Source organism: Salmo salar, chromosome 09 (assembly GCF_965601325.2).
Source record: "Salmo salar chromosome 09, fSalSal1, whole genome shotgun sequence".
Lineage (NCBI taxonomy): Eukaryota > Metazoa > Chordata > Actinopteri > Salmoniformes > Salmonidae > Salmo > Salmo salar.
The window spans coordinates 78,312,609-78,332,821 of record NC_138299.1 but is presented as its reverse complement, the minus strand read 5'-3'; the positions used below and the strand labels follow the sequence as shown (position 1 = coordinate 78,332,821).

The 20,213-nt window shown below is 42.8% G+C and overlaps 3 protein-coding genes across 3 annotated transcripts; all 3 read right to left on the bottom strand.

The window, feature by feature from the left end:
* Positions 1-4,484: 4,484 nt before the first annotated feature.
* LOC145858036 (protocadherin gamma-A11-like) lies at positions 4,485-7,241 on the bottom strand. Its single transcript, XM_082955936.1, has one exon. The coding sequence runs from the start codon at positions 7,046-7,048 to the stop codon at positions 4,646-4,648; it is 2,403 nt and encodes an 800-aa protein (XP_082812062.1). The 5' UTR covers positions 7,049-7,241; the 3' UTR covers positions 4,485-4,645.
* Positions 7,242-7,832: 591 nt separating this feature from the next.
* Positions 7,833-11,899, bottom strand: LOC145857951 (protocadherin gamma-A2-like). Its single transcript, XM_082955509.1, has 2 exons — positions 9,340-11,899; positions 7,833-7,853 (listed from the first exon to the last, which is right to left on the bottom strand). Exons 1-2 carry the CDS (start codon positions 11,737-11,739, stop codon positions 7,833-7,835), a joined length of 2,421 nt encoding a protein of 806 aa, XP_082811635.1. The 5' UTR covers positions 11,740-11,899.
* Positions 11,900-12,889: 990 nt separating this feature from the next.
* Positions 12,890-15,307, bottom strand: LOC145857950 (protocadherin gamma-A11-like). The gene has a single exon (XM_082955508.1). The coding sequence runs from the start codon at positions 15,305-15,307 to the stop codon at positions 12,890-12,892; it is 2,418 nt and encodes an 805-aa protein (XP_082811634.1).
* Positions 15,308-20,213: the final 4,906 nt, after the last annotated feature.

The following is a 20,213-nucleotide window of genomic DNA, read 5'->3' as shown; positions in this document are numbered from 1 at the left end:
ATTTGAGGGCTAGGCGGGACGAATTCGTCCCACCTATGCAACAGCCAGTCTAATCCAGTGGCGCGATTTTCAAATACCTTAAAAATCCTATTACTTCAATTTCTCAAACATATTACTATTTTACAGCTATTTAAAGACAAGACTCTCCTTAATCTAACCACACTGTCCGATTTCAAAAAGGCTTCACAACGAAAGCAAAACATTAGATTATGTCAGCAGAGTACCAAGCCAGAAATAATCAGACACCCATTTTTCAAGATAGCATATAATGTCACAAAAACCCAGAAGACAGCTAAATGTAGCACTAACCTTTGATGATCTTCATCAGATGACAACCCTAGGACATTATGTTATACAATACATGCATGTTTTGTTCAATAAAGTTCATATTTATATCAAAAACCAGCTTTTTACATTAGCATGTGACGTTCAGAACTAGCATACACCCCGCAAACTTCCGGCGAATTCACTAACAATTGACTAAATTACTCACGATAAACGTTCACAAAAAGCATAACAATTATTTTAAGAATTATAGATACAGAACTCCTCTATGCACTCGATATGTCCGATTTTAAAATAGCTTTTTGGTGAAAGCACATTTTGCAATATTCTAAGTACATAGCCCAGCCATCACGGGCTAGCTATTTAGACACCCGGCAAGTTTAGCACTCACCAATATCAGATTTACTATTACAAAAGTTTGATTACCTTTTGTTGTCTTCGTCAGAATGCACTCCCAGGACTTCTACTTCAATAACAAATGTTGGTTTGGTCCAAAATAATCCATCGTTATATCCGAATAGCGGCGTTTTGTTCGTGCGTTCCAGACACTATCCGAATGGTAAATAAGGGTTGCGCGCATGGCGCAATTTGTGACAAAAAAAAATCTAAATATTCCATTACCGTACTTCGAAGCTTGTCAACCGCTGTTTAAAATCCATTTTTATTCAATTTTTCTCGTAAAAAAGCGATAATATTCCGACCGGGAATATCCTTTTAGGTAAACAGACAAAGGAAGAGAAAGCTTTCGGTCGACGCGGGCACGAGCCTGAGTCTCACCGTACTGTAACCAGCCACTACCCAAACGCGCTACTTTTTTTCAGCCAGAGCCTGCAAAGCCACGATTCAGCATTTTACCGCCTTCTGAGAGGCTATGGCAGCCGTAGGAAGTGTCACGTTATAGCTAAGATCCTCACTCTTCAATAAACAGAGACAAGAAGAACGACACCTTGTCAGACAGGCCACTTCCTGCATGAAATCTTCTCAGGTTTTTTCCTGCCATATGAGTTCTGTTATACTCACAGACACCATTCAAACAGTTTTAGAAACTTTAGGGTGTTTTCTATCCAAAGCCAATAATTATATGCATATTCTAGTTACTGGGCAGGAGTAGTAACCAGATTAAATCGGGTACGTTTTTTATCCAGCCGTGTCAATACTGCCCCCTAGCCCTAACAGGTTAACTGCACCTCAGATTGCAGCCCAAATAAATGCTTCACAGAGTTCAAGTAACAGACAGATCTCAACATAAACTGTTCAGAGGAGATTGCGTGAATCAGGCCTTCATGGCCGAATTTCTGCAAAGAAACGACTACTAAAGGACACCAATAAGAAGAAGACACTTGTTTGGACCAAGAAGCATGAGCAATGGACATTAGACTTGTCGAAATCTGTTCTTTGATCTTTTGAGTCCAAATTGGAGACTTCTGGTACCAACCCCTGTGTCTTTGTGAGATGCAAAGTAGGTAAACGGGTGATTTCCGCATTTGTGGTTCACACCGTGAAGCATGGAGGAGGAGGTGTGATGGTGTCGGGGTGTTTTGCTGGTGACAATGTTGGTGATTTATTTAGAATTCAAGGCACACTTAACCAGCTTGGCTGCCACAGAATTCTGCAGTGATACGCCGTCCCATCTGGTTTGCGCTTAGTGGGACTATCACTTTTTTTTCAACAGGAAAATGACCCAAAACACACCTCCAGGCTGTGTAAGGGCTATTTGACCAAGAAGGAGAGTGAAGGAATGTTGCATCAGATGACCTGGCTTCCACAATCACCCAACCTTAACCAACTGAGATGGTTTGGGATGAGTTGGACCGCAGAGTGAAGGAAAAGCAGCCAACAAGTGCTCAGCATCTGAGAACTTCTTCAGGACTGTTGGAAAATCATTTCTCATGAAGCTGGTTGAGAGAATGCCAAGAGTGTGCAAAGCTGTCATCAAGGCAAAGGGTGGCTACTTGGAAGAATCTCAAATATAAAATATATTTTGATTTGTTCAACACTTTTTTGTTTAATATATGATTCCATGTGTGTTATTTCACAGTTGTGATGTCTTCACTATTATTCTATAATGTAGAAAATAGCAAAAATAAAGAAAAACCCTTGAATGGGTGTGTGTGTCCAACCTTTTGACTGGTACTGTATATATATATATATATATATATATTTTATTGACTGTTTTGTATGTTATTTCTTCATTAATACTTGTCACATTTCAGTTTGCAAACAATGTAAACCATTTTATTGAGTTAATAAAGCTGCATACAAACATGGGCTGCAGTCCAAGAAAGTTATATTTACCCTCTCAGCTCTTGCGCTAGCCACTGTCCCTCGGGGGGAATCCCGGTCCAAACTGGATGCAGATTGCCATATTAAATGGAGGTCCAATTCACTAAAGTTTCCCCCTCGGCCTTCGAATTAGCTCGAGGGAGAGAGTGAACATCTTTGGTCTCTTGCGGGATTGAGATAACCCACAATTCAATGCAAACTGTAGTCAAGTCAAACTCTGGTGGCCGCAAAGTCTCAAATTTAATCAACAAGGCTGCATGTTCAGCATGTCAGAAAAAAACTATGAAGCTAGCTTGCTAAAAAAGATATATAGACATTGATTTTAGCGTGAGCAAATTGGCTTAGTCTCAGTAAACAGCCTATAAATATAAAACATAGCTAGATTCATAAACATATTTTGGGAATATCTGAAATGGATTGGAATAAATTACCAAACTATAAAACTAGCTAGCCAGCTATGGGTAACTGTAGCTAGCTCCCTGACAGGAGTGCTAGCTAGATACATTAGCTTACTATAGCTTTAGGTAGGTTTTAAACTTCACGATTTCCACTAAGGACGTTGCCTCTCCGATCATCACTCTCCCTCGCTTGGGCAAGGGACATTTAAGGTACACTCAGATTTGACGATGTAAAACGTAATTCAAGGGCTGAGGGTTTAGGTCCGAGGGCTGTCTATTTTGAGTTTGAAACGCAGCAAACTTATCTTTTTCGCTTTCTTGAGTAAGGCTGCTCTAAAATGCAGGTGTTTCAGCCTAGCTCATTGCTTTCTGTGGTGGAGGGGCAGCCAGTGGGGAACACAAAGCGTAGGGCTTGGTAATCTTCTGTAGTTGCGCCATTATTGGCTCAGTGTTCTGTCACTCATGGGGACACTCCCTCACTGCAAAATCTACAGGGAGAGCTTGAAGGTTCAAGAACCCTTGGTTGCTGCCTTAGATTTACATTTAAATGAACTCCGACTGGGGAAATACGTTTTGAACGATCATCCAACTCACAATTCCAAGTCGGGTAACTTGGGCCTCTTTCTAGAGCTCCGACCCAATCCTCACTGACGTCACTGACGTGATTCAACCTTGTTTTTTTAGAGTTCTCAGTTGTCTTGAAAGCAGCATAAACCCAGAGAATGCCAGACTTTGATGACAAAGTTTGATGACAAAATGTGCCCACAAGAAGGACCTCCGCGCCACCTTCCTGTTCATGTTAGCACAGCACAACTGTGAGTCCAAAAATGTATGTTGCTACATAAATGATGTAATATATTGTGTAATATGCCAGGGATTATGTACTATGCCAGGGAGATATGTATACTGTAACTAAGAAGGTAATACTAAGTGTATGTTAAGTAGTAAGCTGTTTGTAGCCCATGTGCCTCACCTTAATAATTCTGTCCCTTTCCCCTCATCTGACTTGGTGGTGCACATGTAGGCTTTAGCCTGTTTTAGAGAAATGTCATCATCGAATATTGTAAGAGCTTTCATTGTCTGCTAACATGCCCCGTTTATTTGTCCTATGGTTCTGATTTGGTGTACAGGGAGAATACTGTAAAAATGGCCCATGTTCTGAATTCTGTCGCTGTACATTTCAAAAGGGGCTGAACAAATAGTTGTATTGACTATGTCCGTCTTAGCTCACTCATTCATGTCTTAATCGAAATTACGGATTGCCTCATTTCCACTCATCGTTCCCTTATGCCATAGTTTGTACAGCTCAATTGTCAGTAGAATTTACATTTGTTTAAGCAAGTCAGCCATATCAGCTCTGTTTTTTTAAGGCAGTAAATTAGGCTGAATATACTCTTTCACTGCCAGACAAGGCTCCGCTGATGTAGCAGTGTGGCAGTGGTAAGGATTCACTCCATGGTGCTGAAAGGAAAGCTCATCTGTTGGGATAGCTTTATGTAGGCCCTAACAGTTTATGGGCACGTCTTTGTCACCATTACAGTGGAATTCATGTATGGTTTCGTGTTGTGTTGTGTAGTGACTTTGCTGGCGTGAATTACATTTTTGGGGGGGAGTTCACCCCACCAAGATATACATGCAAAAAACACCACAGATACAGAGCCTAATTAGTGCCAAGTCTATTAACGGTAAAGTCCTACCTCTGGGGACACATCGGAACCTTCAAGATCATCAGCAAAGTGTGTAGTAATTTTTCTAAGAGTCTGGTCTTCGGGCAGAGTGTTGTCATTGTAAGATGTGACGAACTTGAAGTCACTTGTGCGCGAACCTGTCGTCAGATATGCGTCATAATTGTAAGTGCTGCGGAGAGTTCCTGCGCCGTCCACCTCTGCGTAGTTGGGAGGGAGATACGCGCTGGGGATGGCGACCGCTCCGTCAAACAACAGTCTGGGCTTTCTCCTGCGGCAAAACCTCACGGCCAGGATGACAATAATGAAGGTGAGGAAAAAGGTGGAGACGGACACCAGCGCGATGATCAGATAAGAGGTGAGTTTGGAATTGTTCTCATCATAAGAAACATCTTTCAGTTCTGGTACTTCAGCCAAGTTATCAGAAATCACTAAATACATGGTACAGGTGGCAGAGAGAGAGGGCTGTCCGTTATCTTTCACTGACACAATGAGGTTCTGTTTCATGTTGTCAGATTCAGAAATGTCCCGCTGTGTCCTGATCTCTCCACTGTGGAGACCAATAGTGAAAAGTCCCGGATCAGTGGATTTGACTATATGATAGGACAGCCAGGCGTTCTGGCCGGAGTCCGCGTCCACCGCTATCACCTTGGAAACCAGAGAGCCTCCGTGCGCAGCTTTGGGGACCAGCTCGGTCATGAAGGAGTTCCCCTCTGGGGCGGGGTATAGTATCTGAGGAGAGTTGTCATTCACATCCGTTATGAACACACTGACCGTGACGTTGCTGCTGAGTGGAGGAGAACCGTTGTCTCTGGCCACCACGTGGACTTTAAAACTCCTGAACTGCTCATAATCAAACGACCTCACAGCGTGGATCACCCCCGTGTCTCCGTTAACGGATAAAAACGAGGACACCGGGACACCGTTCACCTCACCAGGTAAGAGAGAATAAATCACTGTACCGTTCTGTCTCCAGTCTGGGTCTCGTGCAGTAACGGAACACACGGAGGCACCGGGTTTGTTATTTTCAGTCACGTGGGCTTTATAGGACTGTTCCTCAAACACAGGTGGGTTGTCGTTGACGTCAGCTACAGATAACTGAACACTTTTAGAGGAGGACAGAGGTGGAGAGCCCTCGTCGGTGGCAGTGATTGTAATGTTGTAATCAGACACTAGTTCCCGGTCCAGTTCGCCCGTGGTCACCAGAGAATAGTAGTTTTTGATGGACGGCACCAGCTTAAAGGGAAGGTTTTGCTGAATGTAGCAGCGGACCTGTCGGTTATTCTCAGAGTCTCTATCCTGCACGTTAATGATGCCCACCTCTGTACCAGGTGACGCGTTCTCAGGTATGTGGCTAGTCAGAGATTTTAGATAAATCACAGGGGCGTTGTCATTAACATCTGTGATGTCTATTATGACTTTAGAATATGACGCTAAGCCTAAACCATCCTTTGCTTTGATACGCAGTTCAAAGTCTGACATTTCTTCAAAATCAATTGTGCCGATAGCTCTAATTTCTCCGGTCTTCCGGTCGATAGAAAATAATTTGTCATCTTCCTCTGACACATGAGCGAAGTCATACGTCACTTCCCCATTAACTCCCTCATCTGCATCCGTAGCACTCACTGTAACCACTACAGTATCTAAAGGAGAGTTTTCAGGCAGACTGGCTTTATAGACGGCCTGGCTAAACACTGGGGCGTTATCGTTAGCATCCAGTACAGTGACGTGTATGACTACGGTACCGGATCTCTGCGGAGAGCCTCCGTCTACAGCTGTAAGCAATACTTTGATTTCATTGCTTTGTTCACGATCAAGCTCTTTCTCTAGAACAAGCTCAACAGTATGACTATCAACGGTCAACAGGAAATTGTTATTTTTTTGTAAAGTGTAGCTTTGCACTGCATTCTGTCCTATATCTGCATCGTGTGCCTGATCAAGTAAAAAACGAGCGCCTTTATCTGCTGATTCGCGCATTTCAATTTTAATCACTTCGTCCTTAAATTGCGGAGAATTGTCATTAATATCTTGAACATGAAGACTGATACGTTGCAGCTCCAAAGGATTCTCCAATACAAGTTCCTGGTTTAAAACACACGAAGCCTTCTTTCCACAAAGCCCCTCTCTGTCAATCCTCTCCGCAACAATCAAATCCCCGGTACTCAGATTAATGTCACAGTAACGTTTACGGTTCCCATCGGTATCAATACGGGCCTTACGAGCGGACAGTCTGCTCACCTCCAGCCCGAGATCCTTGGCTATATTTCCAATAACAGATCCTCGTTTCATCTCCTCCGGAAAAGAATAGCTCACGTCTCCATAGGCGGAATGTAGCGGTAGAAGAAAGAAAACAACGCTGCAGACCAGGCCTGTCACCGAGATTCCTTTGTGCCCCATCCTGGGATTAAAAACGTCAAAACACAATATAGCCTTGATAATACAATGTGAAGAAATAGTATTCCACAAAAAGATTCAGTGTAATCAAAATGATATCCTCAAAATGTGCACGCTATCTGACCGTATCCAGTCCTTTCCGCAGCTTAATGACACCCGAACACCCGAGTCTTGTAACAACAGCAGTGGGTGGAGAACTGGATCTATCCAAACACAGCTGGTCAACAGCGACACTGTGAGTAATCTTTAAAAAGTACACATAATAACAGTAATTATTCTGAAAATATATTTCAGGAAAAGCCGTCATAAGAAAGTCAATAATTGGTCTGCATGATTGATTACTGAACAATTTCATATAAAATCCCCCTTAGCTTATGAAAATAACCAAATAGAACCAGGAAACGATAAAAAGCCACACAGGAACAGAAAGGATATATAAACCGATCCCAAGCTTTTTTTTACGAGATATAAATTATGTGGAAGAAATACTTTGCAAATATCAGATTTATAGTGCTGTTTTTTTGTTTGTTGTCAACACACATTCATCAGCGAAATACGCAAAAACAGATAGTATGGCAATGGGTAGAAATGATGATAGTCAAACAACGATGAATTGTAAACCCTTCAGGTTTATAATAGGACTTCAGCACCATGGACAGCGGCACAGCAATGCCGCTGCATTTCAGACGTTCTAACGCCAAACGCCACTTCTCTCGTCACTCTGTTAAAATACGCTGGCTCTCCACGTACAGCATTTCTCTTTTGTAACCCCTGTCCAAATAGGCCTTCATGCCAACAGCCCACAATTCTAAGAGCAACCACATTTTAACTTAAAGACGTGCCAACATTTTTTCAATAGAACTCCTGCTTGCCTATATGCTTGATCAACTGGATACAGTTTGTCCCCGGTCAGGATTAACTACATAAAACACAAGAAGTAGTTATACATAAAAACAGAACAAATAATTAATCAAATGAAAACCATCGACAATCTTTGAAACAGCTAAAATCATATGGACAAAACAGACGGAGTGCAGCATTACAAGAAAGAAAACAAAGCCGCAGAACAGACCTGTCACCGAGATTCCTTTGTGCCCCATTTTGGTTTCAAAAACGTCGATACACCTTGAATCCAAAATATTATAATGTAGATAAATACTATTCCACAAAAATAATATTTTTTCATCACTCCATTCAGTCAGAGCCATGCCCTGAAAAGTATGTAAATAAGTTGGGGTAGGAAGGTGATTATGCCAAAAATATACTGAATAAAAATATAAACGCAACATGCAACATTTCATTGATTTTACTGAGTTACAGTTCATGTAAGGAAATCAGTAAATTGAAATACATTCATTAGGGCCTATTCTATGGATTTCAGATCACTGGGCAGGGGTGCAGCCTTGGGTCGGCCTTGGAGGGCATAGGCCAACCCACTTGGCAGCCAGGTCCACCCACTGGGGAGCCAGCCCCAGCCAATCAGAATGAGTGTTTTTCCCTACAAAATGGCTTTACTACAGACAGAAATATATATATATATATATATATATATATATATATATATATATATATATATATATATAAATGCCAACGATCTACACAAAATGCTCTGTAATGTCAAAGTGGAAGAAAAATGATATATTTTTTAAAGGTTAAAATCACCAATGGCCCTAAGCACTGTCCTTCCTGTCCTGCAGCTCAGTTCAGAAGGAAGACTGCATATTTGATGTGTCTGGGTGATTTAATACATCATCCACAGTAACATTTTTTACTTGACCATTCTTAAAGATATATTCAACGTCTGATTTGTTATTGTTACCCATCCACCAATCACTGCCTGTCTTTAGGAGGCTTTCGAAAAGCACCCTGGTCTTTGTAGTTGAATCTGTGCTTCAAATTCAATACTTGACTGAGGGACCTTACAGATATTGTATGTATGGGGGACATTGGAAGGGGTAGTCATTCAAAAATCATGTCAACACCTATTATTTCAGTCCATATAACTTATTATGTGATTTGTTAAGCCACATTTTGCTTCTGAAATAATTTAGGCTTGCCTAAACAAAGGGGATTATTACATTATCTTTTCACTTCGACATTATGGAGTTTTTTGTCTAGATCAATCTATTTATGACTTTTTGCAAATCCAATCAGTTTTCCACGTTGATTCAACGTCAGCACAATTATTTTTTTAGGGTTTAAATTATGTGGAAAAAACGTTGATCAACCAGTTTTTGCCCAGCGGGATAGCATAAAAAATGTAATCCAGCCTTTAAGTTATCATAAAACCATACCTCTGGGGACCGCTCAGAATCGTCAAGTTCTTCAGCAAAGTCTGTTGGAGTTTTTCTCAGAGTCTGGTCTGCAGGCAGTGTGTTGTCATTGTAAGATGTGACGAACTTGAAGTCACTTGTTCGCGAACCCGTCGTCAGGTATGCGTCATAATTGTAAGTGCTGCGGAGAGTTCCTGCACCGTCCACCTCTGCGTAGTTGGGAGGGAGATACGCGCTGGGGATGGCGACCGCTCCGTCAAACAACAGTCTGGGCTTTCTCCTGCGGCAAAACCTCACGGCCAGGATGACAATAATGAAGGTGAGGAAAAAGGTGGAGACAGACACCAGCGCGATGATCAGATAAGAGGTGAGTTTGGAATTGTTCTCATCATAAGAGACATCTTTCAGTTCTGGTACTTCAGCCAAGTTATCAGAAATCACTAAATACATGGTACAGGTGGCAGAGAGAGAGGGCTGTCCGTTATCTTTCACTGACACAATGAGGTTCTGTTTCATGCTGTCAGATTCAGAAATGTCCCGCTGTGTCCTGATCTCTCCACTGTGGAGACCAATAGTGAAAAGTCCCGGATCAGTGGATTTGACTATATGATAGGACAGCCAGGCGTTCTGGCCGGAGTCCGCGTCCACCGCTATCACCTTGGAAACCAGAGAGCCTCCGTGCGCAGCTTTGGGGACCAGCTCGGTCATGAAGGAGTTCCCCTCTGGGGCGGGGTATAGTATCTGAGGAGAGTTGTCATTCACATCCGTTATGAACACACTGACCGTGACGTTGTTGCTGAGTGGAGGAGAACCGTTGTCTCTGGCCACCACGTGGACTTTAAAACTCCTGAACTGCTCATAATCAAACGACCTCACAGCATGGATCACCCCCGTGTCTCCGTTAACGGATAAAAACGAGGACACCGGGACACCGTTCACCTCACCAGGTAAGAGAGAATAAATCACTGTACCGTTCTGTCTCCAGTCTGGGTCTCGTGCAGTAACGGAACACACGGAGGCACCGGGTTTGTTATTTTCAGTCACGTGGGCTTTATAGGACTGTTCCTCAAACACAGGTGGGTTGTCGTTGACGTCAGCTACAGATAACTGAACACTTTTAGAGGAGGACAGAGGTGGAGAGCCCTCGTCGGTGGCAGTGATTGTAATGTTGTAATCAGACACTAGTTCCCGGTCCAGTTCGCCCGTGGTCACCAGAGAATAGTAGTTTTTGATGGACGGCACCAGCTTAAAGGGAACGTTTTGCTGAATGTAGCAGCGGACCTGTCGGTTATTCTCAGAGTCTCTATCCTGCACGTTAATGATGCCCACCTCTGTACCAGGTGACGCGTTCTCAGGTATGGGGCTAGTCAGAGATTTTAGATATATCACAGGAGCGTTGTCATTTACGTCAGTTATTTCTATTATAACTTTTGTGTCTGAGGAAAGTCCATAACCATCTTTTCCTTCTATGAACATTTCATATTTGGATTCATCTTCGTAGTCTAACGCTCCTATTACTGTAATTTCTCCAGTTACGTGGTTCAATGTAAAGATTTTCCTTGTCTTATCAGACATTCGACTAAATTCAAATGTCACTTCTCCATTCATTCCTTCATCTGCATCAGTACTGCTGACAGTAAGAACTAGTGTACCTAAGGGAGAGTTTTCAGGCAGACTGGCTTTATAGACGGCCTGGCTAAACACTGGGGCGTTATCGTTAGCATCCAGTACAGTGACGTGTATGACTACAGTACCTGATCTCTGCGGAGAGCCTCCATCTACAGCTGTAATAAGTAAACTCATCTCTTGCTTTTCCTCACGATCTAGTTCTTTATCTAAAACTAACTCTCCATATTTACTACCGGCAGCAGTCGTTTGAACTATTAAAGCAAAATTATCATTTCTCTGCAGAGTGTAGCTTTGAACAGCATTCTGTCCTATATCCGCGTCGTGAGCTGCGTTCACACGAAAGCGAGCGCCTTTGAATGTGGATTCCGCTATTTCCAGTTTGATTGTATCCTTTGGAAAGATAGGTGTATTGTCGTTGATATCTTGGATTTGAAGTGATATACGATGCAACTCCAGAGGACTCTCTAAGACCAACTCAAACCTAAGAATACAGGACATCTTTTCTCCACATAGCTCCTCTCTGTCAATCCTTTCGGCAACAATAAAATCCCCGGTACTCAGATTAATGTCACAATAACGTTTTCGGTTCCCTTCGGTATCAACTCGCACATTACGAGCGGACAGTCTGCTCACCTCCAGCCCGAGATCCTTGGCTATATTTCCAATAACAGATCCTCTTTTCATCTCCTCTGGAAAAGAATAGCTCACGTCTCCATAGGCGGAGTGCAGCGGTAGAAGAAAGAAAACAAAGCTGCAGACCAGGCCTGTCACCGAGATTCCTTTGTGCCCCATCCTGGGATTAAAAACGTCAAAACACAATATAGCCTTGATAATACAATGTGAACAAATAGTATTCCACAAAAAGATTCAGTGTAATCAAAATGAAATCCTCAAAATGTGCACGCTATCTGACCGTGTCTAGTCCTTTCCGCAGCTTAATGACACCCGAACACCCGAGTCTTGTAACAACAGCAGTGGGTGGAGAACTGGATCTATCCAAACACAGCTGGTCAACAGCGACACTGTGCGTACTCAACATAAATGACACATGTTCACACATCATTCTAAATCCATATTTTAGGAGAAGTCGTTATATGAATTTATAGAAGTAGGATGCATGACTGACTACTATTTGAAATAATTTTCACCCTATTGGAAAACACAGGAAACGACAGTTGCTCACATAAAGCCCACACACCATAAATTATGACATGAAAACCATCCTCATACTACATGAGTTAATTGGATGGAAAAAATACATTACAAAGCGAACCAATTTGCGTGAAAATATCGGCCTACATTGCAAATGTCCGATTTTAGTGTTGATCTATCAGTCAGTACACTCGTCAATGCAATACACAAAAACAGAAAGGATGGTAATCAGTGCAAGTGATGACAGTCTAAACGTGATGAATACCTCTGCCTACTGCCTTCAAATGGGATTTTAGACATTTCAGCACCATGGATAGTGACCATGCGACGCTTCCCGATGCATTTCAAATACTCTCACACCACTTCTCTGGTAACCAAATAGCTCTCCGTAGACAGTATTTCTCTTGTAAACTACAACCCAATTCCAAATAGGCTTTCATTCCTACAGTGATAAATTCCTGACATCGAACCATTTTCTGTAATCTCAAAACTGTGCAGCCAGCGTGAATGTGAACATTAACATCAATCAATCACAAACCGTAAATAGCCCATCACAAATGAAACCCTATCATTATATCTGGACTTCTCACAACACTCTCAGGGGATTCAAATAATCATCCAAAACTTTACATCCGAACTGGATTACAAACAAGTTACTTAAAGCCAAGATCCCCGTGGACCCGTGGGATTAGGGATTTTCTCCAGGGAAAAAATAATCATATTTATTTTAGCTGTATAAAAAGATATCTAGCCTCTATTCCATAATGAATCCAAATCTAGGTTATTTTTATTAACAGTAAAGTCCTACCTCTGGGGACCCTTCAGAATCGTCAAGATCTTCAGCAAAGTCTGTTGGAGTTTTTCTCAGAGTCTGGTCTGCGGGCAGTGTGTTGTCATTGTAAGATGTGACGAACTTGAAGTCACTTGTTCGCGAACCCGTCGTCAGGTATGCGTCATAATTATAAGTGCTGCGGAGAGTTCCTGCGCCGTCCACCTCTGCGTAGTTGGGAGGGAGATACGCGCTGGGGATGGCGACCGCTCCGTCAAACAACAGTCTGGGCTTTCTCCTGCGGCAAAACCTCACGGCCAAGATGACAATAATGAAGGTGAGGAAAAAGGTGGAGACAGACACCAGCGCGATGATCAGATAAGAGGTGAGTTTGGAATTGTTCTCATCATAAGAGACATCTTTCAGTTCTGGTACTTCAGCCAAGTTATCAGAAATCACTAAATACATGGTACAGGTGGCAGAGAGAGAGGGCTGTCCGTTATCTTTCACTGACACAATGAGGTTCTGTTTCATGCTGTCAGATTCAGAAATGTCCCGCTGTGTCCTGATCTCTCCACTGTGGAGACCAATAGTGAAAAGTCCCGGATCAGTGGATTTGACTATATGATAGGACAGCCAGGCGTTCTGGCCGGAGTCCGCGTCCACCGCTATCACCTTGGAAACCAGAGAGCCTCCGTGCGCAGCTTTGGGGACCAGCTCGGTCATGAAGGAGTTCCCCTCTGGGGCGGGGTATAGTATCTGAGGAGAGTTGTCATTCACATCCGTTATGAACACACTGACCGCGACGTTGCTGCTGAGTGGAGGAGAACCGTTGTCTCTGGCCACCACGTGGACTTTAAAACTCCTGAACTGCTCGTAATCAAACGACCTCACAGCGTGGATCACCCCCGTGTCTCCGTTAACGGATAAAAACGAGGACACCGGAACACCGTTCACCTCACCGAGTAAAAGAGAATAAATCACTGTACCGTTCTGTCTCCAGTCTGGGTCTCGTGCAGTAACGGAACACACGGAGGCACCGGGTTTGTTATTTTCAGTCACGTGGGCTTTATAGGACTGTTCCTCAAACACAGGTGGGTTGTCGTTGACGTCAGCTACAGATAACTGAACACTTTTAGAGGAGGACAGAGGTGGAGAGCCCTCGTCGGTGGCAGTGATTGTAATGTTGTAATCAGACACTAGTTCCCGGTCCAGTTCGCCCGTGGTCACCAGAGAATAGTAGTTTTTGATGGATGGCACCAGCTTAAAGGGAACGTTTTGCTGAATGTAGCAGCGGACCTGTCGGTTATTCTCAGAGTCTCTATCCTGCACGTTAATGATGCCCACCTCTGTACCAGGTGACGCGTTCTCAGGTATGGGGCTAGTCAGAGATTTTAGATAAATCACAGGGGCGTTGTCATTAACATCTGTGATTTCTATTATCAATGTAGAGGAAGATGCTAATCCTAAACCATCCTTTGCGCTGATCTGCATTTCATATGATGACTCATCTTCATAATCCAGAAACCCAATAACTCTTAGTTCTCCCGTTTTATAATCCAGAGAAAATACAATGTTATTTTCATCTGAAACATGGTCAAAATCATACAGAACTTCGCCATTGGGTCCCTCGTCTAAATCACTGGCGCTCACTGTAATTACAAGAGTATCTAAAGGAGAGTTTTCAGGCAGACTGGCTTTATAGACGGCCTGGCTAAACACTGGGGCGTTATCGTTAGCATCCAGTACAGTGACGTGTATGACTACGGTACCGGATCTCTGCGGAGAGCCTCCGTCTACAGCTGTGAGTAATAATTTAAATTCCTGCTGTTGTTCGCGGTCTAGCTCTTTGTCTAAGACTAATTCCGCATTTTTCCGTCCTCCACTTTTTGTATTAATATTCAAAATGAAATGGTAATTCCTTTCAAGTGTATAGCTTTGAACCGTGTTCTGTCCTATATCCGCATCACGAGCCTCATCTAATAAAAAGCGAGCTCCTTTGACGGACAATTCTGCTATTTCAATTTTAATCACCTCTTCCTTAAATTGCGGAGAATTATCATTAATATCTTGAACATGAAGACTGATACGTTGCAGCTCCAAAGGATTCTCCAATACAAGTTCCTGGTTTAAAACACACGAAGCCTTCTTTCCACAAAGCCCCTCTCTGTCAATCCTCTCCGCAACAATCAGATCTCCGGTACTCAGATTAATTTCACAATAACGTTTGCGATTTCCTTCAGTATCAATTCGGGCTTTACGAGCGGACAGTCTGCTCGCCTCCAGCCCGAGATCCTTGGCTATATTTCCAATAACAGATCCTCGTTTCATCTCCTCCGGAAAAGAATAGCTCACGTCTCCATAGGCGGAATGCAGCGGTAGAAGAAAGAAAACAACGCTGCAGACCAGGCCTGTCACCGAGATTCCTTTGTACCCCATTGTTAGAATGCGGTGAAGAGATCCCCTTATATTTAGATCGATCGAATTATAACGATTCCACAGGTTGAGATATGGTTTGGTTAAAATTACAACAAAATATAAACCAAGAGAATGCGCAATCTGACCATTTCCACGGTTTTCTGCATTAGTGGCAAACCCTGAGCTGTAAATACGACAGCAGTGGGAGGAGAGGTGTATGCAGTGTATTCAACCTCAGCTAGTGAACAGCGACACTTAGAGCAACCTTCAGATATGACGCATCTTTAATTACATTGCACTGTTAAATATGTTTGATATAGGAAATATTTGCGTATACTTTACTCATAGTATATCCTGTAGGCTTCTATGTTGAGGAAACGAAGCCATTGTAAACGTATAGAGCAATCAATAGCCGTAGGTCACAGCCAGTATGTTTCAGCACCATGGACAGCGACCACTAGGGACCGCGGTAGACGTACACTCAAACTTCTCGTCTCTCGAGTCTCTCTATACAAATAGTGTTACGAGTTGGAAACTAAAAACCAACTTACCATGCTGCTAGCTACTCTTACAGTTAAGGCTCCTTTACGTTATGAGGCGACAGAGATGGTTGGTTAGCAAAAAATAAATACATTGGAATCACACCATTCTAAGAGCATGCAAATGAACAAAACGACCCGAAAGGCCCAAACCTGTCAATCCTCATCTCAATTTAGTTTGGCTGCTATAAAGATACCCATACCCATGTGTTAATACACATGTCGTTAATACAGTTTTTTCCAACTGCTTACACACGTTTTCAAAACTGTGTCCTTTTTTTCAAAACTCTACACACAATTCCCCAAACTGCACACACAAAATGCAAAATTCCTCACATCTCCTTCAAAATGTAACACTGCATTCAAAATGCCATAAACACATGTCAGAATGAAGAATTTGCATCAAATGGCAAACACTGCTTTCATAATAGTACATTTTTGGATATACCATGTAAACACTGTTCTAAATCTAAAGCTCTTTGGTCTTTCATAGGCTTATATCTACATTTCAATGCAATGTTCTACAGTGAAAGTAATCTGCTGAGCGGGGTAACAAGTACACTGTAAACACCAATGCAATGTAGAAACAGAAAATATTTATTAGGCCAAACATTACTGTTGTATACAGTAGCATGCAACAAAACCATAAACATATGTAAACCAAAAGTATATTCTTTAGAATACAGTAAAGAACACAACTGTGTGTGTGGGGTCCCGGGGGGGCAGTCCAGGAATTGGTGGGGGGGGGGGGGGGGGGGGCAGTCACCGTGATAAGCTACGCTTCATCTCTTCCCCGGGATGGGTCTGGCCACAATACTTCGTCCACATCACAAGATACGTTTTCTCTTGCCAAACAGCGAGGGAAGTATCTCCTAGCATGGCGTATCCAACCTTGGACAGAGGCAACCTCTATGTCCCCACATGCGTCCTCCATTGCCTGGAGAAGCGGTATGCGGGCATAGGGTTGGTGATCATACACTTTCCAGTGCCAGGCTGAGAAGAATTCCTCTATGGGATTTAGAAAAGGTGAATATGGGGGTAGGTACAAAACTACAAATTGTGGATGGGTGGCAAACCAGTTTTGGACCAGAACAGCCCGGTGAAAACTAACATTGTCCCATAAAACCACAAATCTAGCAGGCTCCTGATCTGGATCAGGGACAAGCATTGTGTAAATTGCATCCAGAAAAGTGAGCATATGGCCGGTGTTGTACGGACCCAGTGTGGCATTGTGATGGAGGACCCCGTTTTGAGTGATGGCAGCACACATAGTTATATTACCCCCACGCTGTCCAGGGACATTGGTAATTGCCCTCTGTCCTATTACATTTCTTCCGCGGCGCCTGGTTTTGGTGCGGTTGAAGCCAACCTCATCCACATAAATAAATTCATGGCGAATTACATGGGCATCCAGCTCCAATACTCTGTAACAGACAAAAGGATATACAGATTAGTAAATATGGTATGTCTGAAGTACTGGAAGTAGTGTTGCATACATACCTCTACAAAGTCATGTCGCAGATTCTTGACTCTGTCACAGTTTCTCTCAAATGGCACCTTGTAAAGTTGTTTCATCGTCACGCGGTGCCGTTGGAGGATGCGTTGTATGGTCGACAGGCTTACAGCATTGATGTTGTTAAATATGGTGTCATTATTCTAGATATGCTCTCTTATCGCTCTAATCCTAATTGCATTGTTGGCCAAAACCATATTTATAATTGCAGTCTCTTGTACATCTGTAAACAAGCGTCCTCGTCCTCCATGATGTCTTTGCCTTTCCACTTTGTACAGTATGTGTTCAGCATAGGAACTGTAAACAATGTACAAAAAAATGTAGTTCAGCATGATAAGCAACCTCATTCATTCAATACAGTGCAGTAAATGGATGGCTTAGAGTTACAAATGTTTATTCAATACTATGCAGTCATACGTATTTTACAGTACATTACTGTAATGCTAAAATAGTCATTGGATAGTTGCATACCTGGTCTCATTTCTGAAGGTTCGAATTATGGACGCCACTGTAAATCGACTAAAGTTGGGCTGGACTCTCAGTCCAGCCTCTCTCATGGTCAAACCGTGGTTGATCACATGATCAACAAGTGTTGCCCTAATCTCATCAGAGATGGCTCTCCTTCCTTCTCTTCTTTGCCCTGGTCCTCTTCTTCCTCTTCCTCCTCCTCCTCCTCCTCCTCCTCCTCTTCATCTTTGAATTTGTCCTCGTTGTTGTCTCTGCCTCTCCCTCCTATTCCTTTTGTTCTCTGTCCATTGTTCAAAACAGGTAATCTGACCTTTGACCTATTTATAGGCCAATACTACAGTAAAGCAGTGATTGGTTAGTGATTAGTTAAGCAATTAGTGTTTGCACATGTGAGGAGTGTGTGTGTGACCTGGTGAATAAGTGTAGCATTTTGATTAGTTGTGTTTGGAAAAGGAAAGCAAGTCACTTCCTGTTAGATTTTTGTGTTTTAGGTAGAGAATTGTGTGTAGTGTTTTGAAAAAAGTGTTTCATGCAATTGACAATATTTGTACATTTTAGTAGATGCTCTTATCCAGACCGACTTAGAGTAGCCAATACATACATTTCATACATTTTTTTTCCTGTGCTGGCCCCCTGTGGGAATCGAACCCACAACGCTGGCGTTGCAAACACCCTGCTCTACCAAGTGAACTACAGGGGCTGAGTCGAAGGCTGAGAAATAGCTTATGGTTTTGGATATTTGGTGTGTAGTTTTGCTCTTTGAGTGAGAGGTTTCAAAAATCGTGTGACATGAAAAGATTTTGTGTGTAAGCAGTTGTAAAAAACTGTAAGTGCCTGGATCCCATTTTATGGGCCTACTGTTAGTGTACTGAGGTGATAGAGAGCTCGGGACGGAGGGAAAGAGCAGCGCGTGCGCAATTCATAAGAAGCAGCTCCTGCCTGGTGCTACACAGCGGCATACAGAGAGTCATTTTAGAACTGCACACAGCGATGAAATAAAGTCACCGGCCAAGTCGACTGATTAGCCGTTGTACTTAAATGCAAGGTATTTCTTCCAGTGATATTAAACACCAGCCTTTGTACTTAAATGCACGGTATTTCTTCCAGTGATATTAAACAACATAGTTAGCCTACGTTTTCGGGATTGCGAGGCCGAGGCAGTATTCTTCAAAAGAGATTTAGTCTAATATTTACTTTCTGTAAGGCTACGTTTCAGACACACAAAGCTTCATGATTGCAACCCTGTTATTCAACATTCCAAAGGGCTGGGCATACACTGAAGCATAACCATCACCTGTCAATCCTCCATCAAACGTTCTACATGTATCGATGAATCCATAGCGCCATACCTTTTCTCTGTGGGATCCATGAAGACCTTCATCCTCCCTGAAACTGATCCCGTGGTCATGGGAAACAACCTGCAATGATAAAAAGCTCGTTAAATATAATTGCTCACATATTGCTGTTTGCTTGGAAATCACGGAATGGAACCGTAACTGCACGTTTAGCTTTCATATGCTTATTTTCCCAATCAAATCAAATTGTATTGGTCGCAGGGGTAGGCTACATGGGTACAAGGTTGAAGAGGGTAATAAATGAAGTTTGAGTAACAGCCTTCCCCCTAAAGTTTAGCATGATTGACCCACTCTCCAAAGGGACTGGCCTGGGAATGCGCTGGCTTGCTTACCTTGCATATGGCTCCATCAGACTATATACTCGTGTAAACATGCCTTTTTTGGGGGGCAAGGATGATGATACTGTGTTGAAAATGCACTGCCTGTTATCGGCTGTAAACGAAAGCATGTTTAACAACGCTGGTCCCCTTGCTTGACTGTAACAGCTTTGTTTGTGTGTGTTGTGTTTCTCCAGCAGAGAGCGACTTTCACTCAGAGCGCGCCAGCCCAAGCAACTCAGCCAGACTCAATGCGGGCGAAAGCTATTAACAATGTCTTCACACCACTTGTGCTTTACAACAGCTCTGCAACATGTCACGTTGTTGGTCTAAAGCATATTTAAATTGCATACATTATTTCACATTTGTTATCAACCTGTAAATTGTTTGTTTGTGTGTGATGATAAAGTATTAATTCCGGGAGATAGGAGCGTGTGCCTTCTTCTCTGAAATATTGGCGTTCGTACAAATTGTATGTGCATTCCGGCGCCTGTTTGACATTAGAATTATTCCAAAATACTGACGAGGGATCAGCACGCTAAACGTCTTTGATATTACTTAAAAAACACTAAAATCTACGCTGCCATGTTCTGCAAGGTCAATGCACCTCAAAACCAGGGCGTGTAGTCTGGGCATTTCCCTCCGTACAAGGCAAGGAAGCGCTTGTTGGTAGGAGGCAGATTGAAATCTATAACCAAATGTCCATGAAGAAACACTGAGAATGCATTTAGTGTT

Bases quoted from the DNA above. Each gene is read 5' to 3' on its own strand.
- LOC145857950 (XM_082955508.1), bottom strand. From the start codon at position 15,307: ATGGGGTACAAAGGAATCTCGGTGACAGGCCTGGTCTGCAGCGTTGTT.
- LOC145857951 (XM_082955509.1), bottom strand. From the start codon at position 11,739: ATGGGGCACAAAGGAATCTCGGTGACAGGCCTGGTCTGCAGCTTTGTT. The intron at 7,854-9,339 runs GTATGGTTTTAT...GGTTGCTCTTAG, and splicing joins ATTCTGAGCGGTCCCCAGAG to AATTGTGGGCTGTTGGCATG.
- LOC145858036 (XM_082955936.1), bottom strand. From the start codon at position 7,048: ATGGGGCACAAAGGAATCTCGGTGACAGGCCTGGTCTGCAGCGTTGTT.